The 20,858-nt window shown below is 29.7% G+C and overlaps 1 protein-coding gene across 8 annotated transcripts in view; it reads right to left on the bottom strand.

Moving 5' to 3' along the window:
- Positions 1-20,858, bottom strand: part of LOC107451551 (uncharacterized) — a 238,752-nt gene that overhangs the window by 14,856 nt on the left and 203,038 nt on the right. For 3 of the 8 annotated variants that reach the window (XR_015429033.1, XM_087150875.1, XM_087150878.1), the window contains 7 exons: positions 16,998-17,117; positions 13,926-14,063; positions 11,296-11,424; positions 8,099-8,224; positions 7,250-7,392; positions 6,962-7,094; positions 3,378-3,580 (listed from right to left, as the gene is read on the bottom strand). Coding sequence is in view for 7 of the 8 variants with exons in the window: in XM_087150875.1 (XP_087007001.1) it covers positions 3,378-3,580; positions 6,962-7,094; positions 7,250-7,392; positions 8,099-8,224; positions 11,296-11,424; positions 13,926-14,063; positions 16,998-17,117 (992 nt within the window). In the remaining variant the exon portion in view is untranslated. The remainder of the gene's footprint in view (positions 1-3,377; positions 3,581-6,961; positions 7,095-7,249; positions 7,393-8,098; positions 8,225-11,295; positions 11,425-13,925; positions 14,064-16,997; positions 17,118-20,858) is intronic. The other 5 variants (XM_087150876.1, XM_087150880.1, XM_087150877.1 and 2 more) reach the window with 5 other exon arrangements.

Genomic DNA, 20,858 nt, shown 5'->3' with positions numbered 1-20,858 from the left:
ACGATTCAGGACACAATTAGTTGTGCGTTTTTACCTACAGAGCAACCTTTCTTCACAGTCACTGCTTTTGCTTACTTTTTTAACTTTGCTTTATTTTAAAAAAACGCTGCACTGCTCTTGACTTCTTTTTGAAAGGGATTATTATTCAAGGGTGATTGTGAGCCCAACTCAAAAATCCTGAAAATTTCTTGAGTAAAATCATTAATGATACATTTTAAAAAATTTCTTTATAAATTTAAATTATTGATATTTTCAAAACATAAAATTCTAAATAATTTATAAGCAGCATAATTGAAATGAATAAGTATTAATAAGTTTAATTTTATCTCTAACCACATTTATCATTCTACCAGAAAAAAATACAAAGCATAAGTTCTAGTTCGAATATTTCATAATTAATTCTAATGTATAAATGTGATTGATGATTTCTTAAAACTTTTGGACCTTGGATTTCTGGAATCTTCCGGATCGTGGTTAGTGCAAAATACAGAAATCCGGATTTTTTCCAGATCATTTCTGATTATTTAGGAAAATATTTCTTTCGATTCAAAGTGAATAACATTAAGAAAGATACATTAATATTGAATAATCCTGAAAAAATATAATTAAGGGTTAATATTGGTATTTTGTAATTTTTTAAATCAGTACATAAGAATATTCCTATTTGTTTTATCACTTCATTAATTTAAAAGAAATTTTAACTGTTTTTGAAAATTGATTGAAATGTAACAAAAAAGTGTGATAAATTAATATCAAACACTTATCAATTTATATTAAAGTCTTTACTTCAGTTTTTATACTTCTTTATTTAAATTGAATTTTGAAGAAAAAAACTGCATTGAACAGACATTTTGTTTTGTAGCAGTTTGACACAATTTACGCAGCTGTTCCAACCATCCATGAGCTTTGATTAAATATTAAAGATATTTTAAATCCATCAATTATCTAATTAATCTTAATGTAATGATATGAAAACTGTATCTATGAAAAAACGGTAAAATATTTAAATCAAATTTAGTTGATGTGTACTATTATTTACCATTTAAATTTAAAAATTATTTTTTCATCTTGTCAGATTTAAATGGCATTCTTCGACTTTTTTTTTTTTAAATTCATTGTAAAATAATGTTTTAGCACCCTTATACAAATATAAATTGTTAAATAATGCTGAAACATTAAAAAGTAGCAGAAATTTTAAAATACTATTGGAAACACTATTGAAAAGTTAAAACAAATTTCATTTAAGAAAATATAAGTGTGATAATTATTAAATGAGAAATCAATATACCTTTTATTTTTGTTTCACAGCTAAAAACTAATGTATAATGCAAATTTCAGCAAGATGAAAATAGCAAGAAAATAATGAAAATTTAAATTATTAAATTCAAAACAAAAATACTTGAATCTATCACAAAAAACATTTATGAAAAAGCTTAATTATAACAAAAAAGTTAAACAACTTGTTCTCATACTTTTTTAAACTCTTATGCGTGAATAAGGAACTATTAAAATTTTTTATGTTAAAAGTCTAAATTGCTCAAATACTTCAATAAATAAATAAATAAAATAAATAATTGTTTCTAATTTTACAAGTTTTGAAGATCTGCAGAAGCTTTTTGAATAAAAGTTGACTTTAAATAAATCTCATTTAAAAAATATATAAAATAAAGACAATCTTTATTTTGACTTTGATACAGTTAATAAATGTGAGCACTAGTTGTTTATGCGTGATAAAACTGTCAGAATAACCACAGCGCTTCAGTCTAAGATTAAAGCTATAATTCTATCATTTTCATTAATGCATTTTAAAAGAAGTATGAAGTAATATATAATAAGCAACCAAGAAATAATAGAGAGTTTCATATTTTGCTGTGCTGTGCTTTTTCCAAATTTTTTCTTTCTCACAAAATTCTTATATTTCTTCATTTTATCTTTCAAAAAAAAATTTTTTTTGTGTCTAATTTGCATATTATTAATAACAATATAGAGCATTTTTTTTTACAATTGTACCAAAGCTATATAATTAATAACGTCTGGTATATAATGTTTCATTTGTATATTTTGTTAAACACAAAGAATTATACTGGTGCAGTGGTATTAAACAAAATATTTATTTATACTTAAAAAATCTTGAGCTGTTTTCATTTTATGAATGAAACAGACCTTAGAAACTGATTAAATTTAAAATATTTAAAAAATATATATATATAAAATTTTAAATCTATAAACTATCAGTTTATAAAAAAAACATAATTAATAGTTTATGCTTTCAAATTTCACTTGGATTTTATTACAAAGGTAGAGTGTCCAATAATAATAATAACTAAGTTAAAATGAACTGATACAAATCCTCTATTTAAGTTTCTTGCTTTAGTATTAAAAGTAAATATAAATAAACTCATTCATTTAAATCACTCGTCATACTGCAGATTTCAATTTTGTTGTTTATATCACATTCTAGAGATTTCTTTTTCTTAAACATAAATCAATAGGTAGAAAAACTCAAGTATGTGATAAAGCTAAATCAAATAAATCGCTTATCCATTCTGTTTAAAAAAATTTCTGATTGTCATACCCATAAAGATATAGTACAATCGCTCATCTGCCTTGTTTTACCTTAGTCTTCATAGCTAGTGCACCAGATTAAAACAAATAATATACCTTTGCCAAATAATCTTCAGCCAAAAGCAGCTTAAATTATACAATTTGTAGCTATCCAGATTGGGTCGCTTAATATATAGCAACATACAGAGGGAGTCGCAATAGCCTGGTTGGTAGAACACTGGGCTCATGTCCAAGAGGTCGTGGGTTCGATCCCTGCCGGCCAAAATCTCCCCACATAGTAAATGGTGACCAGTAAATGATGTTCAACGACCGTTATACACATATATATATATATATATATATATATATATATATATACTGTAGGGAGAGTAAAAAATCAACCAGGCCAACCTTCATCTATCAAAAGGTACCTCAAGATTGATTTGAGTTAACATTCCTTATATACTAGTGAATTGATGTTTAATAATTGTAGTGGTAGTTAAGCCACAATACTCCCTCGCAAGAATTTTATCAGGGATGGGATTCGATGGATGTATATCACTAGTTGCCGTATTTGCGAAAGCCCATTTTGAGAGCTTGTGGTGAGAGCTGTATTAAGTTCACCTAGTTTTGAACATTTGTCGTGAGAGCTGTATAAAGTTCAAGGTTATATATGTGCGTTGCTAATAGCTGTCAAGTGTGTGAAGGATTCAGTTGTCTGTAAATGAATGAAATGTTCAACACTGTGATTGTAAATTGTAAAAAATAAAAAAAAAACTCAAGAAGATTATGCATAAATCTAAGTACAAAGCATGAAAGAAAGGCTAAATTACCAGAGAGTCACACTTTTCAGTGTTGTTCCAAAGACAGCGACACTTCATCTGGCAATTAGATCCATAAGTGTGTCCTTTGCACTGCTTGTTGCACTTAGTGCCCCTTCGTCCAGGTGGGCAAATACAAAACCCATGAACTCCATGACAGTGTCTTGTGGGACAGGATTTGGGACACCTCTTCTCACAACCTTCCCCATACTTTCCTGATTAAATGATAACATAAACACGTTGTTAAAAGCAAATACACATATTCATTATTAAAATAGCTTAAAAAAGAAAAAGACTATGAAAATTATTATAGACATAGTTACTTCATTCTCTTACAGTTTGAACAACAATTATTTAAACTATCTACACTATATAAGGGGGAGAGGAGTTATCGACAATGTCAGCCTTCTTCTATGAAAAGGTAACCCTACATAGAATGGAATTAACATGTCTTATATACTAGGGAATTGGAATTGTATTTTTGTAGTGGTAGATACACTACAGTACATCTCCACCAGAATTATAGTGATGGAATTCGATGAACGTATACCACTGGTTGATTCCTTGCTGTTTTGTGAGAGGCCGGGAGAGCTGTATTAAGATCATCGTACTTTTGAGTACTGTATAAAGTTAACGGTCGTGATCACTCCTGTGTTGCCATTAGCAGTCGAGTGAATATGTTGTACGTTGCGTGATCAAGACTGAGTAGCAAAAGCGCCGTGGATAATATCGCAGGTCACAAGTCAACTGTTCAATGTGGATCATCCATCGATGTAGGCGTGTTCAGATCGAAGTGGACGTTACTGTCAAGTTAGGCGTGTTCACATCATGTCGACAGGTCACCAATGTGAGGAGAGTAGATATCGACAATGTCAGCCCTCATCTATGAAAAGGTAACCCTACATGGAGTTGTGTTAGCATGTCTTACATACAAGTGAATTGGAACTGTATTTTTGTAGTGATAGACACACTACAACTATATACAGTCAAACCCGGCTATAGTGAACTCCCGGATATAGTGAACGAAATGTTCGGTCCCGTGCCTTGCTATACACATATGTTATTTTTTATGGATATAGTGAACTAAAAAAGTGAGGAAGTTGGATATTATGAACTTTTTTCTGTCTTCGACTAATTTTTTTTCGTCATTTTTCTTAATAATTTTGAAAAGTCTACATCAAAATAAATACTTATACTGATTTTTAAAACCATCTATAAGAGTGGAATGCTGTGATAAGCATTTTCTCCTGTTTGCTTCTTTTATCACACTTTTCCATCCCTAAACAAAGGCCTACCCAGGCAGATGTATGGACACATTTTTCCCTGCATCAGCTAAAGATTACAAATTTTTTTTTGTACACAAGACGAAGAGTAATAAAAAATAAAAGCAAGTTATCACATTATTTGTTACTACGTATTATTTTTCCGTCATTTCGGTATTTCATTTCATTAGTCATTTTTTTAAATAATGTGTAATAAAAAAAAAATAATGTATATAAAAAAATAATGTATAACAAAATTAACGTATAATAAAATTCTAAAGGAGTTCGGACTATTAGTTAAAATTGTTTGCTGAACGGATATAGTGAACTCCCGGTTATAGTAAACCGAAATTTCGATCCCTTGAAGGTTCACTGTAGCGGGGTTTGACTGTACTACTTTTACCTACAGATTGTAGACTGAAATACATAACTCTGCACTTTATTGAAAGGCAAAAATGCCTTCGAGAGGTATGTTTGAATGAGTTTTCAAATCAAAAGAAAAAGGAAATGAACTACAATACTATACGACGTCATCGTAAATGTTGATATTAACATCCAAGATTGTCGCAGAATATCATTGTATCTGTACGTCAACGAGACAAATAAAGTTTCTATAGTAATCAATTTATTTTAAAAGCATATTAATCTGGTAGACATAACCTCACAAGCAGAGTGACAAATGAGAAACCAAAAGAAAGAATACAAAATAGTCGGCTTTAACAGAAACTTACATATTCTCATTTAACAGATAACGAATGACGTCAAGATCCACTCGTGAACGAACAAAAGAAAATGACAATTAATTGGTCGAGCCCAGTAGACCGTAATGTTACCGACGTTAGTTGAATGCGTGAGATCATCATTTTAAACAGGATTGACAAAGATAGAGACTTTTTATTTTATTATCAATCAAAATAGAAAAAACTCTTTTAGCATTTATTTATCCAACACATTTTAATAGTAATTTATCAATTGCGGAAATATGGGATTAACACAAGGGAAATAAGGGTAAATATGGGATTAACAAAAGGTGCATTCTTATGAAAATAGCAAAACCTTTCTTTTGTAATGAAGAATTTGATTTAGCCTGTGGTCCAGTGTTTTCACTACAGCGCGAGAACGCGAGAATCTCGCATATTTTTTTCTTTTCTCGCATTAAAAAATGATTGCCGCGAGAAATTCGCGCATTCTATAAATCAATTTCAAAATTCGCGAATTTCTCGCATTTTGGAAAAAGCTTCGAATTATGTCATTTAGAATAAAATCCGTTTCACTTTTCTTCCTGGATCTTCATTATTTTCAACACTTGCCCCGTTATCCAGCTTCCCTATTTACCAGTAGGCATTGTTCAGAACTTTTTCGAACAACAGAACACAACCCCTCCGAACCACGGAACCCCTTTCAGAACACATTTCTCTGCAACCACGTGTTTACTGTAGGTATGGTTTTTCATGTAAGACGTTCAAATTTTTTTATGCGCTAATGTAAGATGGACAAATACCTAGTAAAGGCAAAATCTTCAATGATGATGCAGCAAAAATATTCAATGCTTTAAAAAATAGAAGACGTTAAAAATGTATTATAACAAAAAAAAATTTTTTTTTTCCAAGTCTATTTGTATTTTTTCAGTTTTTAGAAATCTCACTTAACTTTCTGAAATCTCACCCTGTTTTTGAGAAAGGGTGAGAAATTCTCACCCATTTTTTTTCTATGATGAAAACACTGGTGGTCGCCGAACTAAACTAAAGCTCAGTGGCGCGACAGCCCGTAATGGCTCGGCTTGGGGTCCAAGAGCAGATGTTCAAATTGAGGGGTCAGTTGAATGCGGAACCCCCAGTGGTGTTTAGTCCTCAAGCATGCTCGGTACTCATTTTATCGACCCACTCATGGCTGAGTCAACCTAGTCCAGCCCAAGGATCAAACCAAAGACCTGTGGCACGAGAGTGCAAAGAGCCACCGGGGTTCTCCAACAATGCTTTATTAAAAAATAAGAGGCTAAAATTGTAAGAAGGAAACAGTTTTTTATTTTTGCTTCACTGTGAACTAAAAAAGTCTTCCATCAAAATTTTTTTTGTATAATATTACTGACTCAAACACCTAAAACAATTTTGTGACAATAGTGGAAATGTAATATTTAACCTTCTATAAACAAGCAATTTTTGTATCCTAAGTATTAAGCCCTTTGATGGTAACTTTAACATTCTTCATAATCAAGCACTTACATTGAGCTTTTACTGTATTTAATTGAAGAATTCAAATGAAGATTAACGACAGTTCCTTCATAAAGTACCTTAAAAAATTTGAATTATTTTAAGATACTTTTTTTAAACTGACCTTGAGGACAACCAGTCTTACAGCGTCCTTTCTTGTCCTGTCCATAAGGACAAAAACAATGTCCCCTAACAGGATCGCATAGTTCCTCCTTTCGACAATGGCAGCGACTTTGGCATTCAGCACCATAATGACCCTGATAAGACAATTAATAATTGTGATAGTAAATAATTATTACAATATTATAAGCTGAAAAAATATGTAAAAGTATCTATAAGAACAAATGGATTTTTTAAAAATAGTATCTTATTAAAAAAAAATAGGCTCTCTTTATTTAAAAAGAAGACTTACTTGCGGACAGGGAATGTTGCAGAGTATGCCGGTGAAGCCTAATTGGCAAATGCAACTGAATTTATCAGGGCTGCAATATCCACCATTTTTACATTGCTGACAATTAAAGACACAGTCTGGTCCAAAGGATCCTGGTTTGCATCCTAGACATAGGATTCAAAAAATATAAATTAAAGCTGAACACTTAAATTTCAACTTTCAGACAGAGATTTAACGAAGATTCAATATAAATGCATACATAAAAAACTGCAGACCCACGACTATCAGCCTTCCTATTATTCAGTCATCTAAAAAAACGAAAAAATATGGATCCAGCTATTGGTAAAAACTTGTCAATATGGATCCAGCTGTTGGTAAAAACTTGTCGTGGGAAAAAAGCAAGCTTTTTTACAGCTTTAATTTTTTTTTTTTAGTCTTCGTTTATCAATAAACATTACTTTATATCCTTTATAAGATTAAATTTTTTTTAATCTGTTTATTTTCTTAATGTATTCTGATATAACCTAATTGCACTTTATTAGATATCTAAATGACACAGATTGCCTCCCTGACTTATGGCGTTTAGTTTGTTTAAAAATAACCATGATTTTATATATTTAGAGATTAGTTTGGAATAATGAAACAAAAATATTAGTAAGGAATATTAATTATTTTAGCTATATTATTTGTTTCAAAAAATATTAAGTATTATTAATACACTTAAACATATGATTTGGCTGTTAAATGTTTAAAAAAAACGAAAAAAATAAAGTAAAAAATCTAATTTATAAATATATATATAATCACATAAATCCAATTTTTTAAAGAGAAAAGTCATAATTTTTGTCAACAAAATAGATTTTGTGTCACCTGTGGAAGACAAGTGTGAGGGTGTGTCACTAAGGGTTCCCTGTTTCTTCCTCTGTTTTTCTCTGTATGCCACATACTCAATTTCAGGAAAATCTCCTCTTTCTGGACCCAGATCGCTCTCGTCTTCTGAAAATCAAACAATCAGAATAAAACACAAAAGCATTTTCACAACCATTCAATTTTTTTTAAATAAAAAATAATCTTCGCTCACTTTCATTTGGTTTGAACTAAAATAAGTTTCAGTTTGACTCAGAGTTGGCACAGTTTAGGACAGAATGGATTAATCCTTGGATTAAACCGTCCTGTCCAAAACCCTTTTATACAAATTATGTCACAATTTTAAAAAAAATAGTGTGAAAAATAAAATGTTAATTTTGGAAGAAGAAACAGAATAAAGAAAAGTTTTTGTTTTATTACAGGGCGCGTAGCCAGATTTTACAACAAAAAATAAGCACTTTTTAAAAATGCTATGCATCCAGTATTAAAAAGTTTATTATTATTTTTAATATTGCATTATTTATCCTTGTTCAAAAACATAATTTATCAGTATTAAAAGCATATTTACTGTATTTAAGGATAATGTATTCACTTTTGTTGTTTGTTCATTGAGTTATGGAGCCTCAAATTTTATAAATCTTTTTCTATTATATTATTTTCCTTTAATAAGTTAAAGCAAATTGTATAAAAAGTATCAAATATTTATACACTGGCATTTAACTAAATTTCAATTAAAAAGGATTAAAAATTAAAAATAAATAAATTTAAGAAATTTTAAAAACTAGGAAACATATAATGTCCATTGTGGCATCACGACTTTGTTTACATTTTGATGTTTTGAAATTCTAAAAAAAAATTTCAGCAACTAAACCTTCATGAGTCACCTAAATTTACTTTTTTTCTACACTTTAAAGTAGATAAACAGAATTTGAAATGACTCAGTATTTTTCCTGCATTTTCGTATTGAAACAAATGTTTAAAAAAAAAATCTTGTTCGTGCCTTGATTTAACAACCACTATTTACAGAATTATGCAATTTATTAAGTTTTTGTTGTTAATTGATTTTAATTATGACCAAAATGTAAACAAAAACATTTCAATATCCAAAACAAAAAGTTTAATATTTTTTAATAAGTTTATTTTAATTAATTTTATTTTCCGAAAAAAGTTTACTCTTAAAAAACGTCTTTAGACGAGTCTATATTATTAACACTAAACATATCATAACCAGTCAAATGACCGTTTAAGAAATTTCGCATTGAAAATGAGCTTATCATCTTGTTTTTGCACATTTGTCTTCATGACTTTTTCTAACCATTACATACAGTTAATATTCCATTATTTTTTATTTTTTGTATTTTGTTTGCTTCGAATAATACCTATCGTATACCTACTTCAACCCCCATTTGACCGAGAGCACAATTTATTGCTTTATAAGGTTATCGGATCAGAAATGACGATGCAATGCGCGTTCTACGTATTGCATTCAATTAGTTGCCCATTTTTGCAAAGACTGTTGTGTAGTTAGTTCAATCGGAATAACTGTGAATTCAAATTTCGAGAAAGTACCTAACATTTTGGTAAGTAGCTTATGTTTTATTTTGATAGTTTTACTTCATTCCTAACTAACTGATACTTTTTACCCAGAAAAATGTCGAAATGATCCAGTCAGCACAAGTTCTTAGAAGAAATAATACTATAAGAATAATTACAAGAGTTATATTTCTTATATCTTCTTATAATTATAGGAATTATGCAAACAATAACAATTAGAAGGAAATCACGGCGGAAAATGTACAATGGAAACCCCAGGGATGAGAGTAGTCAGAAAGTAAAAAAGAGGAAATCCAAAAAACAAAAAAAAAAATAAAGAAAAAAAAAAGAAGGAAAAAAAAATTTATATATATTTATATAAACAAAAATTTGACAAAAAAGTGCGATTTTTAAACTTGTAAACCATGTGAATATAAATCCCAATATGAGACTTTTAAATCACGTAAATATGAAACTCTACATAGAATTTAAAAAATGCGAAAATACAACTCATGATTTTTTAATTTTTTGAACACGATGCATAATTTTTAAATCGCGCGATATTACAACCACAAAAACGAATCACGATATTGGATTTTAAGCTCACGTGAATACGAATTGCTACATAGGGCTTTAAAAGCTCGTAAATACAAATCGCGATATTGATTTTTTAAATCTCGTAAGTAAGAATCGCACTGTACAATATTTAAATCGCCTGAAAAAGAATCGCAATGTGCAAATTTTAAATCAGGTAAATACGAAAATCGATGATTGATATTAAAATCCCGTGAATAAAAATCGAGATCTGAATTATGAAAATACGAGCTATCCAGCCGACGGATAAAAAATACGGAAAATCTTATTTTCTGTGCGTGAAATCGGAGAAAATTGCTAAAATAAGTAAAAATGCGGAAGGGTTAGCAGCTAGGGCACAGATTGAATTTTCTGTTTATCTTTGAAAATCGTAAATAAATAAAATTATTTTACTTCAATGACTGAATTTTAAAAAAAACGGGATATTTATTTAAAAAAACGAAACTTTTAGAGAATCGGAGTTTTTGATAAAAAGGCTGAAATTCGTGAGACAAAAAAATCTCATCCCTGTATAAAGGTCAACCAGTTTTATCCCAAGGAAATGATTTTTAGAGAAACTTCAGAGGGAGGAAAAGGGACTTCAACAATTTCCCTCCGCGGAAAATTAAATTCCTCATAAAACATTTTAACTTGGGCAAAAAAAAATTTCAGCGGAAATTAGCGGGAAAAATGGAAAAATCTGAAAAAAAGCGGAAATCCGCAAATCCGCGGAAGAATCTCATCCCTGAAACCCCTGTATATGTTAAAAATGCGTTGAGCAATGAATTAAAAATTCTTATTCCTTGTATTTGTAATACATAAAAATTGGCACTATACAATTTTGATTAATTATAATAAAGTTTTTTTAATATTTATTTCCGTCCTAACATCCATACTTCATACATTCAATCAAGAAACATAAAGTCCGCTCATTTGACCGGCTATGGTAGAAATAGGTAGTGTTGGTATGTTTAGTGTTAACTATCAATGCACCACACTTAATACAATTCCCTCCCTCTCATCGAGCTGCGTGCTCCATTGTTAAGAGAGTAAAACTGTATGAATGAATGGACTAGGATAAGAAAAAGGAGTACCCCTGATATCGCATTTTCTTTGATCTTCCAGAAGCCTGTAGGCAGACAAGCAGGAACAGAAATAAGATCCTTTAGTGTTGTGGCACATTTGATCGCATCCTCCATTCTCTATTTCACACTCATCCACATCTGAAGACATTAAAAAGAGATACTTATTAAGAACTAAAATGCTTTTGAATAGATGTTTCACGGGCAAAGTAATAAAATAAAAACAATGTGGCTGTTCAATTATTAACAGGGTGTCTAGCCAAATCTAGCAACATAAAACAAACACCTTTAAAGTACTTTTTGAGCACTCAAAAAATATTTTTAAGCTCTAGATACATTAACACGATGCAAAATAATTTTCAAAGACTTTACACGATCATGATAAAAATAACTAGTTTTTGATTAACTCTTTTTTTAAAAATTATATTAGCCATTAAAATATGATCAAGAGATTTCAGAGAGTGGAAAATGAAACTTGAAATTGAGAATATCATGGAGAAGAGTTTCACGTGGGAGTGCAATAATCTCACAGAACCCAGCTCACTATACGCGCATGCGGACTCGCAAGTATTTCATCAAACCTGTAAAATGATGGGGGCTTTCATATGCTATGGACCGACGGTACGCTGAAATAGATTGTGGTTGAATGAATTGTGAGAAAGTTGAATAAAACAATGTGAAACACACATTTTTGCATAACATGCGGCGAAAATTGACACGGTAAAGAAAAAAATCTCATTTTCAAAAAGGGAAAATTAGGCAGTTTTTAAAAACATCCAATGAAAAAAGCACCTTTAAGGATTTTTTAAATACGAAAATAAGTACCTTTTAAAAACGCCACGCACCATGATTAAGAAAGCACCTAAGGTTTCGTGATTTTCTTACTTCTGCTGACAGGGAATGGGAATGAGAAATGCTTGCGTAACACATATTTAAATCCCCTAATTTTCAAAATTTTCTTAAAAATAAAAAATTTAACATCCAAAACAAGAATTTTGTAATGAATTGGGGCTGAAGTGCCAAATATTGGAAAATTTCCTCTGAAATTCATTGAGAGAGGGATTAAAACAATTGCTGAATATTGCAAAAAGGAAGTATTGGCTACACATTCAACGAAACAATCACACATAATGGCAGATCTTGCAAAGGATTGGATACTTTAGCAAGATTCTGCACCATTGCACTGAGCCGGAACAACACAGACTTGGCTTCGTGTCGATTGCCTGAAGGTTATCAAGCAAGAAGACCGGCCACCTTTTTCACTGGATCTAAATCCTTTAAACTATTGTGTTTCGGGAATGTTAGATTCTAAAGTGAATGCATAGCTGTACAGAAGTTCGGATTATCTCAGAGCTTTTTTATTGTGTGAATGGGACGAATTACCTTGCAAAATTATATGTGCCACCACCAAACAATGGCGTAAGAGATTCTCTTTAGAAATCAATAAAGATGGTGGCAGATTTTAATAAAAAGTTACAAGGTTAACTTCCATTTATGGTGTTAATCATATTTATTCTTTTCTATTTAATGTTTGAAAAATAAAATTATTCAATATTTGTAACCCTCGTGGCAGAATCGCAGGACGTTACAGAATTCTTGCAGAAAGATTTTTCTTTTGAAAAGTTTTTAAAAAAAATTACTTTTCTTTTTTACAGAAATTTACACGTAATATTTGAATCATGCCATTAAATAATCCCTTTTCGACATGTTCAATTTATGCCGATAATATCGTAAATCGATGCAATGTTTTGATTGTATTTTGGTAGTTACTGATTTTCATAGTTTTTAAATATCCCGATATATTTTAAACAACATGGAAAATTTTAATCATGCCTTTTGATATTTACTTTTTAAGGCAATGATTCTTTTGAATTTTTGGCAGTTATTGCTATTGATTTCTCCACGGTTTTTAAATCCAATATTTTTTATATGTGATATTATTTATTACAATAACCCAAACTCGAAACAAAACATGCAATTGAGAGTTCGATTCTTGTGATTTCATCGCCGATCATTTTTCGGCAATTACTACTATAGATTTCATGATTTTTAATTTTTTTTATTGCGATGATTATTTATAAAATGCGTAGAAAGAAAGAATTTGTTCGTTTCCCCTGCCTCTAACGAAATGCGAGAATATCCCCCATATTAGAATAAAAAATTATTACATGTTCAATTTAAAAAATAAAAAAATCAGTTTTTATTTGTAAACATAGCACTTAAATGAGTAACATATATGTTTGTAATTATTAAAAGTATTTTGCAGAAAGATATTAGTGGTAGAGAGGCTTGTCGCAGATAGCTCAAAAAAATTCTACCACAGGGTTTATAACAGTATTTTGTAGACACCCTGTACATAGTCAAAAATATTCAATTTATAAAAGTTGATAAAATTGCACAAAAATTATAAAATTACACACTTTAGTTGGTAAAATTACACACTTCATTAATTAATTTGCAGAATAAAGTTGAAGCCCTCAAGCTGATAAGATTTAGTCTTAGTATCTGAAATCCAATCATTAAATAAAAAATTATTCAAGGCATTCCATTATTTTTTTTTAACATTGTAGAGTATAGAACATTAAAGCCTGCAGATTTATGGTCAGACAGGAACAAATAATACTTTCTTAACTGACAAATACCTCCGCAGGATTTATTATCATCCTTGAGTTTATACCCTTTGAAACAGGAGCAAATGGGTCCTTTTGAATCTTCCTGACATTTCTGTTCGCAACCCCCGTTATCTTTTTTGCAATGGCTCACTAACTCTTCCGCAATTCCTGAAAAAGAAATGGTTTTTGAAATTTCTTGTTTTAAGCGTATTTGGAAACAACATAATCAATAGCAATTTCAAGTTTGAAAATCTGAATTCACAATTTGGTGGTGGTGGGGCATTAGGTAATAACTACTTACATATTTATGTTTGTTAAATTTTACAGGGTCTCGGCTACATTTTAGATTTTCAAATTCATGTCTCTTCATGATTTTCCATAACAAATTCCAAGAATTTTTCATGACTTAAAAAAGTTACAATTTTCTCTGACAAAAACATAACAAATTTAAAAAAGCATTATAATAACATTCATTGAAATGGTAAGTGTAACCAAATCTGTTATATACTCTGCATCTTTATATTTATAGATTTCAAATTTAAAAAACAGAGAAAAGAAAGAGTTGAAGTTATAAAATAGCTGGGGGAAAAAATAAAAAAGCAATTTTTTTCTTTTTTCTACAGAATTATATTCTAAAGATACTTTTCTTGTCCATCAGAAAGGAAAGAAATACTCCTTACTTGTCTGTTTTCATTTCGAAAAAAAAATCGTTAATGATTGGCTTGCCTGGCTTGAAATTTAAATTGATAAATAAATAATAAAAATTCTTAAATCACAGAAGTTCAAAAGATAATTCACTCTAGAAATGATGTTTTTTCTTTCATTTTTTTAAAAGAACATGATAAAGACATTTTATATTCTAATAAAATATGACTGTGAGTAGTGTTTTGTTAGGAATTCAGATATCTGGAACATGATGAAATTGAAGGGGGGGGGGATTTCATTTTAAAAATTAGATTTTTGGCGACCTAAATTCATGACTTTCCATGATTTTTTTAAAAAAATAGTAAAAATCATGACATTTCATGACAAATTTTGTTCAATACTGAAATTCATGACTTTCCAGGTGTGCGGATACCTTGATTTTAGTAAGGTAATTGCGTTGTCTCACCAATCACATCACGATTTCAAATCACCTGACTTGGAAAGAACATAGCAATTTGCTTGTCAAAAAGAAACAGTAAAGGGGATTATTGTGACATAACGTATGACTGATAAGTTTCCTGAAAAAAATGTTACACATATTATGAATGACCATAAATTAGGAACTTGCACACTTCAAGAAGAAGACCTTCCGTACCCACCACACATGTGACCTATGACATCAGGGCCAGCTAATCTTTATCAGCAAAATGGAGTCAGTGGCGGATCCATAGTTGGGGTCATGACCCCCCAAAATTGAAAAAATAAAATTAAAATAATAATTTTTTTAATAGTTTAGAAAAGAAATAAAATATTTTAAAAATTATTTAAGGGGGCATATACACCTAGGTAGGTCGGAAAAATTGGTTTTCATCCCCATTTAATTATGATCTTCACTGTTTTAAGAATCATAATCCAAAAGATTAAAATGAAATTTGTCATAGTTTCATTGTAAACATTAATAATGTTTAAGTGCATCGAGCGCTCCAAGCGCGCTTCAACAGGTTTAACCAAAAATTGTATAAAGGTGAAGATGGGAAACTTGCGTTGAAAAAAATCATTGACAGATTTGCCGAAGTTTCTAAAAAACACATAACATTTATTATTTAGAGATTTTGAATACTTGAATTATTTATGTATTGTTCTACTGTTCATTATGATAAAAATAAATGAGAAGACTAGCATTAAAAACCCGTTTTTTATTTTTCAAAAAAAATGTGAAAAAAATTTTTTTTTTCTTAAAAACTTTTTTTTTGCATGCGTGTGTGGGGGAATCTGAGTCTATGACCATCCCCCAGGAAAAATTTCTGGATCCGCCCCTGATTAAAGTTGAGCTAAGTTTCTCCACATAAGTTAAAATGTTAATGAACGATAAGTTAAATAAATACAGAGCTATATCACACATCAAATTAATTGAAATATAATTCTTTAACTTCTACTTCTTTTACTTAACTTAGATTTATTATTTGTTTATGTATTCTATTGTAACCGTGATACATTATTGTTTTGTGTACCTGGCAACTTAGATGCAAGATTATTTCATTTATAATCCACATGGCTTCATGCCTGTTATTGCGTTAAGTCTCTGTGTGAACACATAGTGAAAAATTTTAAACCTTTGAGAACGATTCTTCGTGAAAGAATTTATAATGTGTTACTTAACAGAATTGAAACTTGATGGGTTTGGCTTTCTCGAAATAGAATGGAAAGAACAGCTGCTAACGTAAACAGATGCTCGTTTTAGTCAGGAGATGCCCACACTACGTCACTTGCAGGCATCCCATTACGGTCCCCTAAGACTTAGGAAAAGAAGGGGTCGTTCACAGTGTTTTACAGTTATAGAGAGGTAATATCAAAGAAAACAATGGATTAAATAATTTTGTGGAAACTTTTTTTCAATGAAGGACTACAACCTTCTGGAAGGACTACAACCTGATGGAACAAACCTTCTGTCATTATAATGGAAGGGTCACTGTAATGACATTAAAAAAAAACCATTGTGTCTATGGAATAACAAACCTTCTGCCATTATAATGGAAGGGTCACTGTAATGACATTAAAAAAAAACATTGTGTCCATGGAATAACAAACCTTCTGTCATTATAATGGAAGGGTCACTGTAATGACATTAAAAAAAAACATTGTGTCTATGGAATAACAAACCTTCTGTCATTATAATGGAAGGCTCACTGTAATGACATTTAAAAAAAACATTGTGTCTATGGAATAACAAATCTTCTGCCATTATAATGGAAGGGTCACTGTAATGACATTAAAAAAAACATAGTGTCTATGGAATAACAAACCTTCTGTCATTATAATGGAAGGGTCACGGTAATGACATTAAAAAAAACATTGCGTCTATGGAATAACAAACCTTCTGTCATTATAATAGAAGGGTCACTGTAATGAGGGTCATTTAAAAGAGAGGTATACTCAAAAGAAGAATGTGGAACTCACTAAAACAAGATCTTCCGTCAGAATGAAGCTGAAATCCAGGTTTGCAAGAACATTGGAAAGATCCAAGCGTGTTATTGCAAATATGGCTGCAATTGGAAAATTCACTGCATTCATTAATATCTGAAAGTGGAAGAAAAACACTGAATAATATTGCAATAGTTTTTTAAATGCAGTTGCGAATAAATTAGAAAAATAAAACAAAGTCTAAGGATTTGTGATTTATGATAGGCAGGTTTATTATACAAATGAAGAAAGATATACTTTGTGCTATGAATCCAATCTGATTGAAAAGCACAAAAAATATTTGGATTTTTTTTTCCCTCACTCAATCTTATATTTCTGAATAAAAAATTAAATTATTCAGTTCTTTATTACTCAATAATAAGTGGCAACAGCCGTTCCCATTTCTTTCGGCAGTAGAAATATTAAAATGATTGAGCTTCGTTTGGTGGAACCCTAATTTTATAAAAAAAGTTCATTAAAGTTAGAAAGATTGCTAACTATCTAATGAGCCCTGTGGCAGAATTTTTTTGAGCTATCTGCGTCAAAACTCTCTAGCACTAATATCTTTCTGCAAGATATTTTTAATAATAACAAACATATATGATACTAATTTGAAATAACAAAAGTGCTGTGTTTACAAAAAAACTCGTATAATTTATTTTCATTGAACATGTAATAATTTTTTATTCTAACATTATGGGTGATATTCGCACATTTTATTGGGGGTGGGGATGGACAAATAATTTCCTTTGCATTTTGTAAATAATCATCACAATAAAAAACATGTAAAATTAAAAATCCTGAAATCTGTAGTAGTAATCGCCGAAAAAAGATTGCAGATCAAATCATGCGAGTCGGACTCCTCAAATGCTTGTTTCATTTCGAGATTAGGATGTTGTAATAAATATCATATAAAAATATTGGATATAAAAACTATGGAGAATTCAATAGCAATAGCAGCTAAAAATTCCATAGAATTATTGCTTTAAAAAGTAAATATTCAAATGCACTATTCAATTGTTCCATTTAAAATATATTTAAAATAATCATGAAAATCAATATCCATAACTGCCGTGAATACAATCAAAATATTACATCGATTTACGATACTATCGGCGTATATTTGAGGTGTAAAAAAGTGATTATCTAAAAGCATAGTTCAAATATCACATGTAGATTTCTGCAGGAGAAAAAAGTAATTTTTTCTTCACTTTTCAAAAAAAAAAAAAAAAAAACCTTTCTGCAAGAACTCTGTAATGCTGTTGCTGCGATTCTGAACTGTTAATGAGATTTCGTAACACATTTGAATCAACATTTCTGGAGTGATGTTTAGTCTAGTTCAGAATTTGCTTCTCATATATTCATAACTTGAAGTTAAATAAAATTAGCTGATTTATGGTTTTCAAAAAAAAAAGAAAAAAAAGACTTCTGAATGTTGAAAATAGTTAGAGAAAAATAATTCATTTTTGTAATTTTATTTTTTACACTTCAATGAGAAATACTGAAGCTAATATTCTTATAAATACACACAGGGAAAGAAGAACATTAATAAAACTTCAAAAAAGGTGATTAATTTATTTAAAAAAAAGGTGAATAAAAAATGACTCATTTTTTAAATAAAATAGGTAGTTTTTCTTTTTTTCTTTAGTTACTAGATGCATAGTTGTGATTTCACTGCAATCTAAATATGAGTGAGTATAAATGCAAATTGATGTTCTTAAACAACAATTTTAATACTTAACTTTTCCTACTATTAAAACATTATCAGATAATAAAACTAGAAAGAAATCTCCGAACAAAAATATCTTGGTCAGACCAATTAAGGCCCTCGCCTGATTAATATTTTTTATTACAAATTTTACAATATTTATCTTCTTTATTTTTGCATAACATTTATTATGTTTTTTCATCTTTTACTAAATAAAAAATTATGAACATAATAATGAAGAACGGTTGCATAAATTTCTAATTATTCTATTTTTGGGCTTTATCTTGCTTTTTTTTATATAAAAAAGAAAAAATGACAGCTAGTTTTCGTTTTTCAAGTACATAATCCAGTGGCAGAGTTTTTTCAAGCTACCTGCATCAAAACTCCATAGCACTAATATCTTTCTGCAAGATACTTTTAATGATAACAAACATATATGTTACTAATTTAAAATAACAAAAGCTTTATAATTTTTTAATTGAACATGTAATAAATTTTATTCTAATCTTATGGGTGATATTCTTGCATTTTGTTGGGGGAGGGGGCGCACAAGTTATTTCCTTCCTCGTCATTGTAAATGTTATCTCAATTAAAAAAAATTTTTTTTAATGTAAAATCATGACATCTACGAAGAAATCACGCGAATCAAACTAAAAAAACGAGTGTTTCAGTTCAAGATTAGATTGTTGTCAGAAATAATATCGTATGAAAAATGTTTTTAAAAGCTATGGAGAAATCAATAGCAATAAATGCCAAAAATTTGATAGAATTATTGCCTTAAAAATTAAATATTCAAATGCACGATTTGAATTTTCCATATTGCTTGAAATATATCGGGATATTTAAAATCCAGGTGAAAATCAATATCAATAACGAAAATACAGTAAAAACATTACATCGTCTCACGATACTATTGATGTAAACCGAGCACATCAAAAAGAGATTTTCTAAATGCATGATTCAAATATTACATGTAAATTTCTGTTGAAAAGAAAAGTAATTTTTTCTTTACTTTTCAAAAAAAAAATCTTTTTACAAGAACTCTGTAACATTCTGCTACAAGGTCGCCACGATTCTGCCACGGAAGTATATAATATCAAATATTTCCTTTTCAAGTTTATAATGGTTCTTTTTTTCAAATGACGATTATTATGTCTTGAAATGTCAGGTCTTCAAATGATGATTCTAATAATGATTCTTTTTCAAAACATAAATAATAAATCAGGTAGCAAATACACATATACAAGAAATACTTCTCAAGACTGTCTGAAAACACAATTATCACGCTGTGAGCTAAATGAGTTCAAAATACACTGGAAAGAGCAACCCAGAAATATGGGCAGTTAAGAACTTTCAGCACATCTCAGTGTAGAAAACATCATACATTGGCCACATTTATGTAAACAAAGCCCTTCATTGGTTAATTTATTTTCTTTGTAATTTTTAAAAATCGCCAAATGACTGCACAAATCATAAGCAAAAAATAAGTTTCACAAAGACATAAAAATTGATGAAGTTGGTAAGAAGTATATTCATGAAGTGATGTGCTTGGATATCATTATCTTTGAAGAAAATAAATCTGTTACTTATAATGCAAAACAAACTTTTTCGGGCTTTCTGTAAGATACTTATAAAAATAACAAATATACATCTTACTAATTTAAAGTAACAGAAGCGTCAACGAAAAAAAAAGAAAGAAAATAATTTTTTTTTAATTGAATAAGTAATATTTGCTTTATTATACTACTATGGGGGATAATCTCGCATTTTGTAGAGGGATAACACACTATTTCCTTTTTCACATTTTGTATAATTCATCATCACATTAAAAAAAGTAATAAAAAAGAATCTCAAAACCCGTAACAGTAGTAACTACCCAAAAAAAAGAAAAAGACCAACGATGAAATCACCCAGACTCTTTAAAAAGGGGTTAAGTGCATGTTTTCATGTTTTGTTGCGAGTTTTCATTTCGGAATTCAGTTGCGGTAATAAATAATATCGTATTAAAAATATCGCATTTAAAATATCAGATTTTAAAAGCTATGTGGAAATCAATAGTAATAACATAAAAAAAATAGAACGAAAATTTCTACAGAAAAGAAAACCAAATTTTTTACCTCATTATTCTTTATGTTTTATTATTCTCAAAT

The sequence above is a fragment of the Parasteatoda tepidariorum genome, chromosome 9 (genome assembly GCF_982258835.1).
Source record: "Parasteatoda tepidariorum strain Cologne lab strain chromosome 9, Ptep-v5.0, whole genome shotgun sequence".
In the NCBI taxonomy this organism is placed as follows: domain Eukaryota; kingdom Metazoa; phylum Arthropoda; class Arachnida; order Araneae; family Theridiidae; genus Parasteatoda; species Parasteatoda tepidariorum.
Note: the sequence above shows the minus strand (reverse complement) of the source record. Positions and strands in the feature narration are given on the sequence as shown.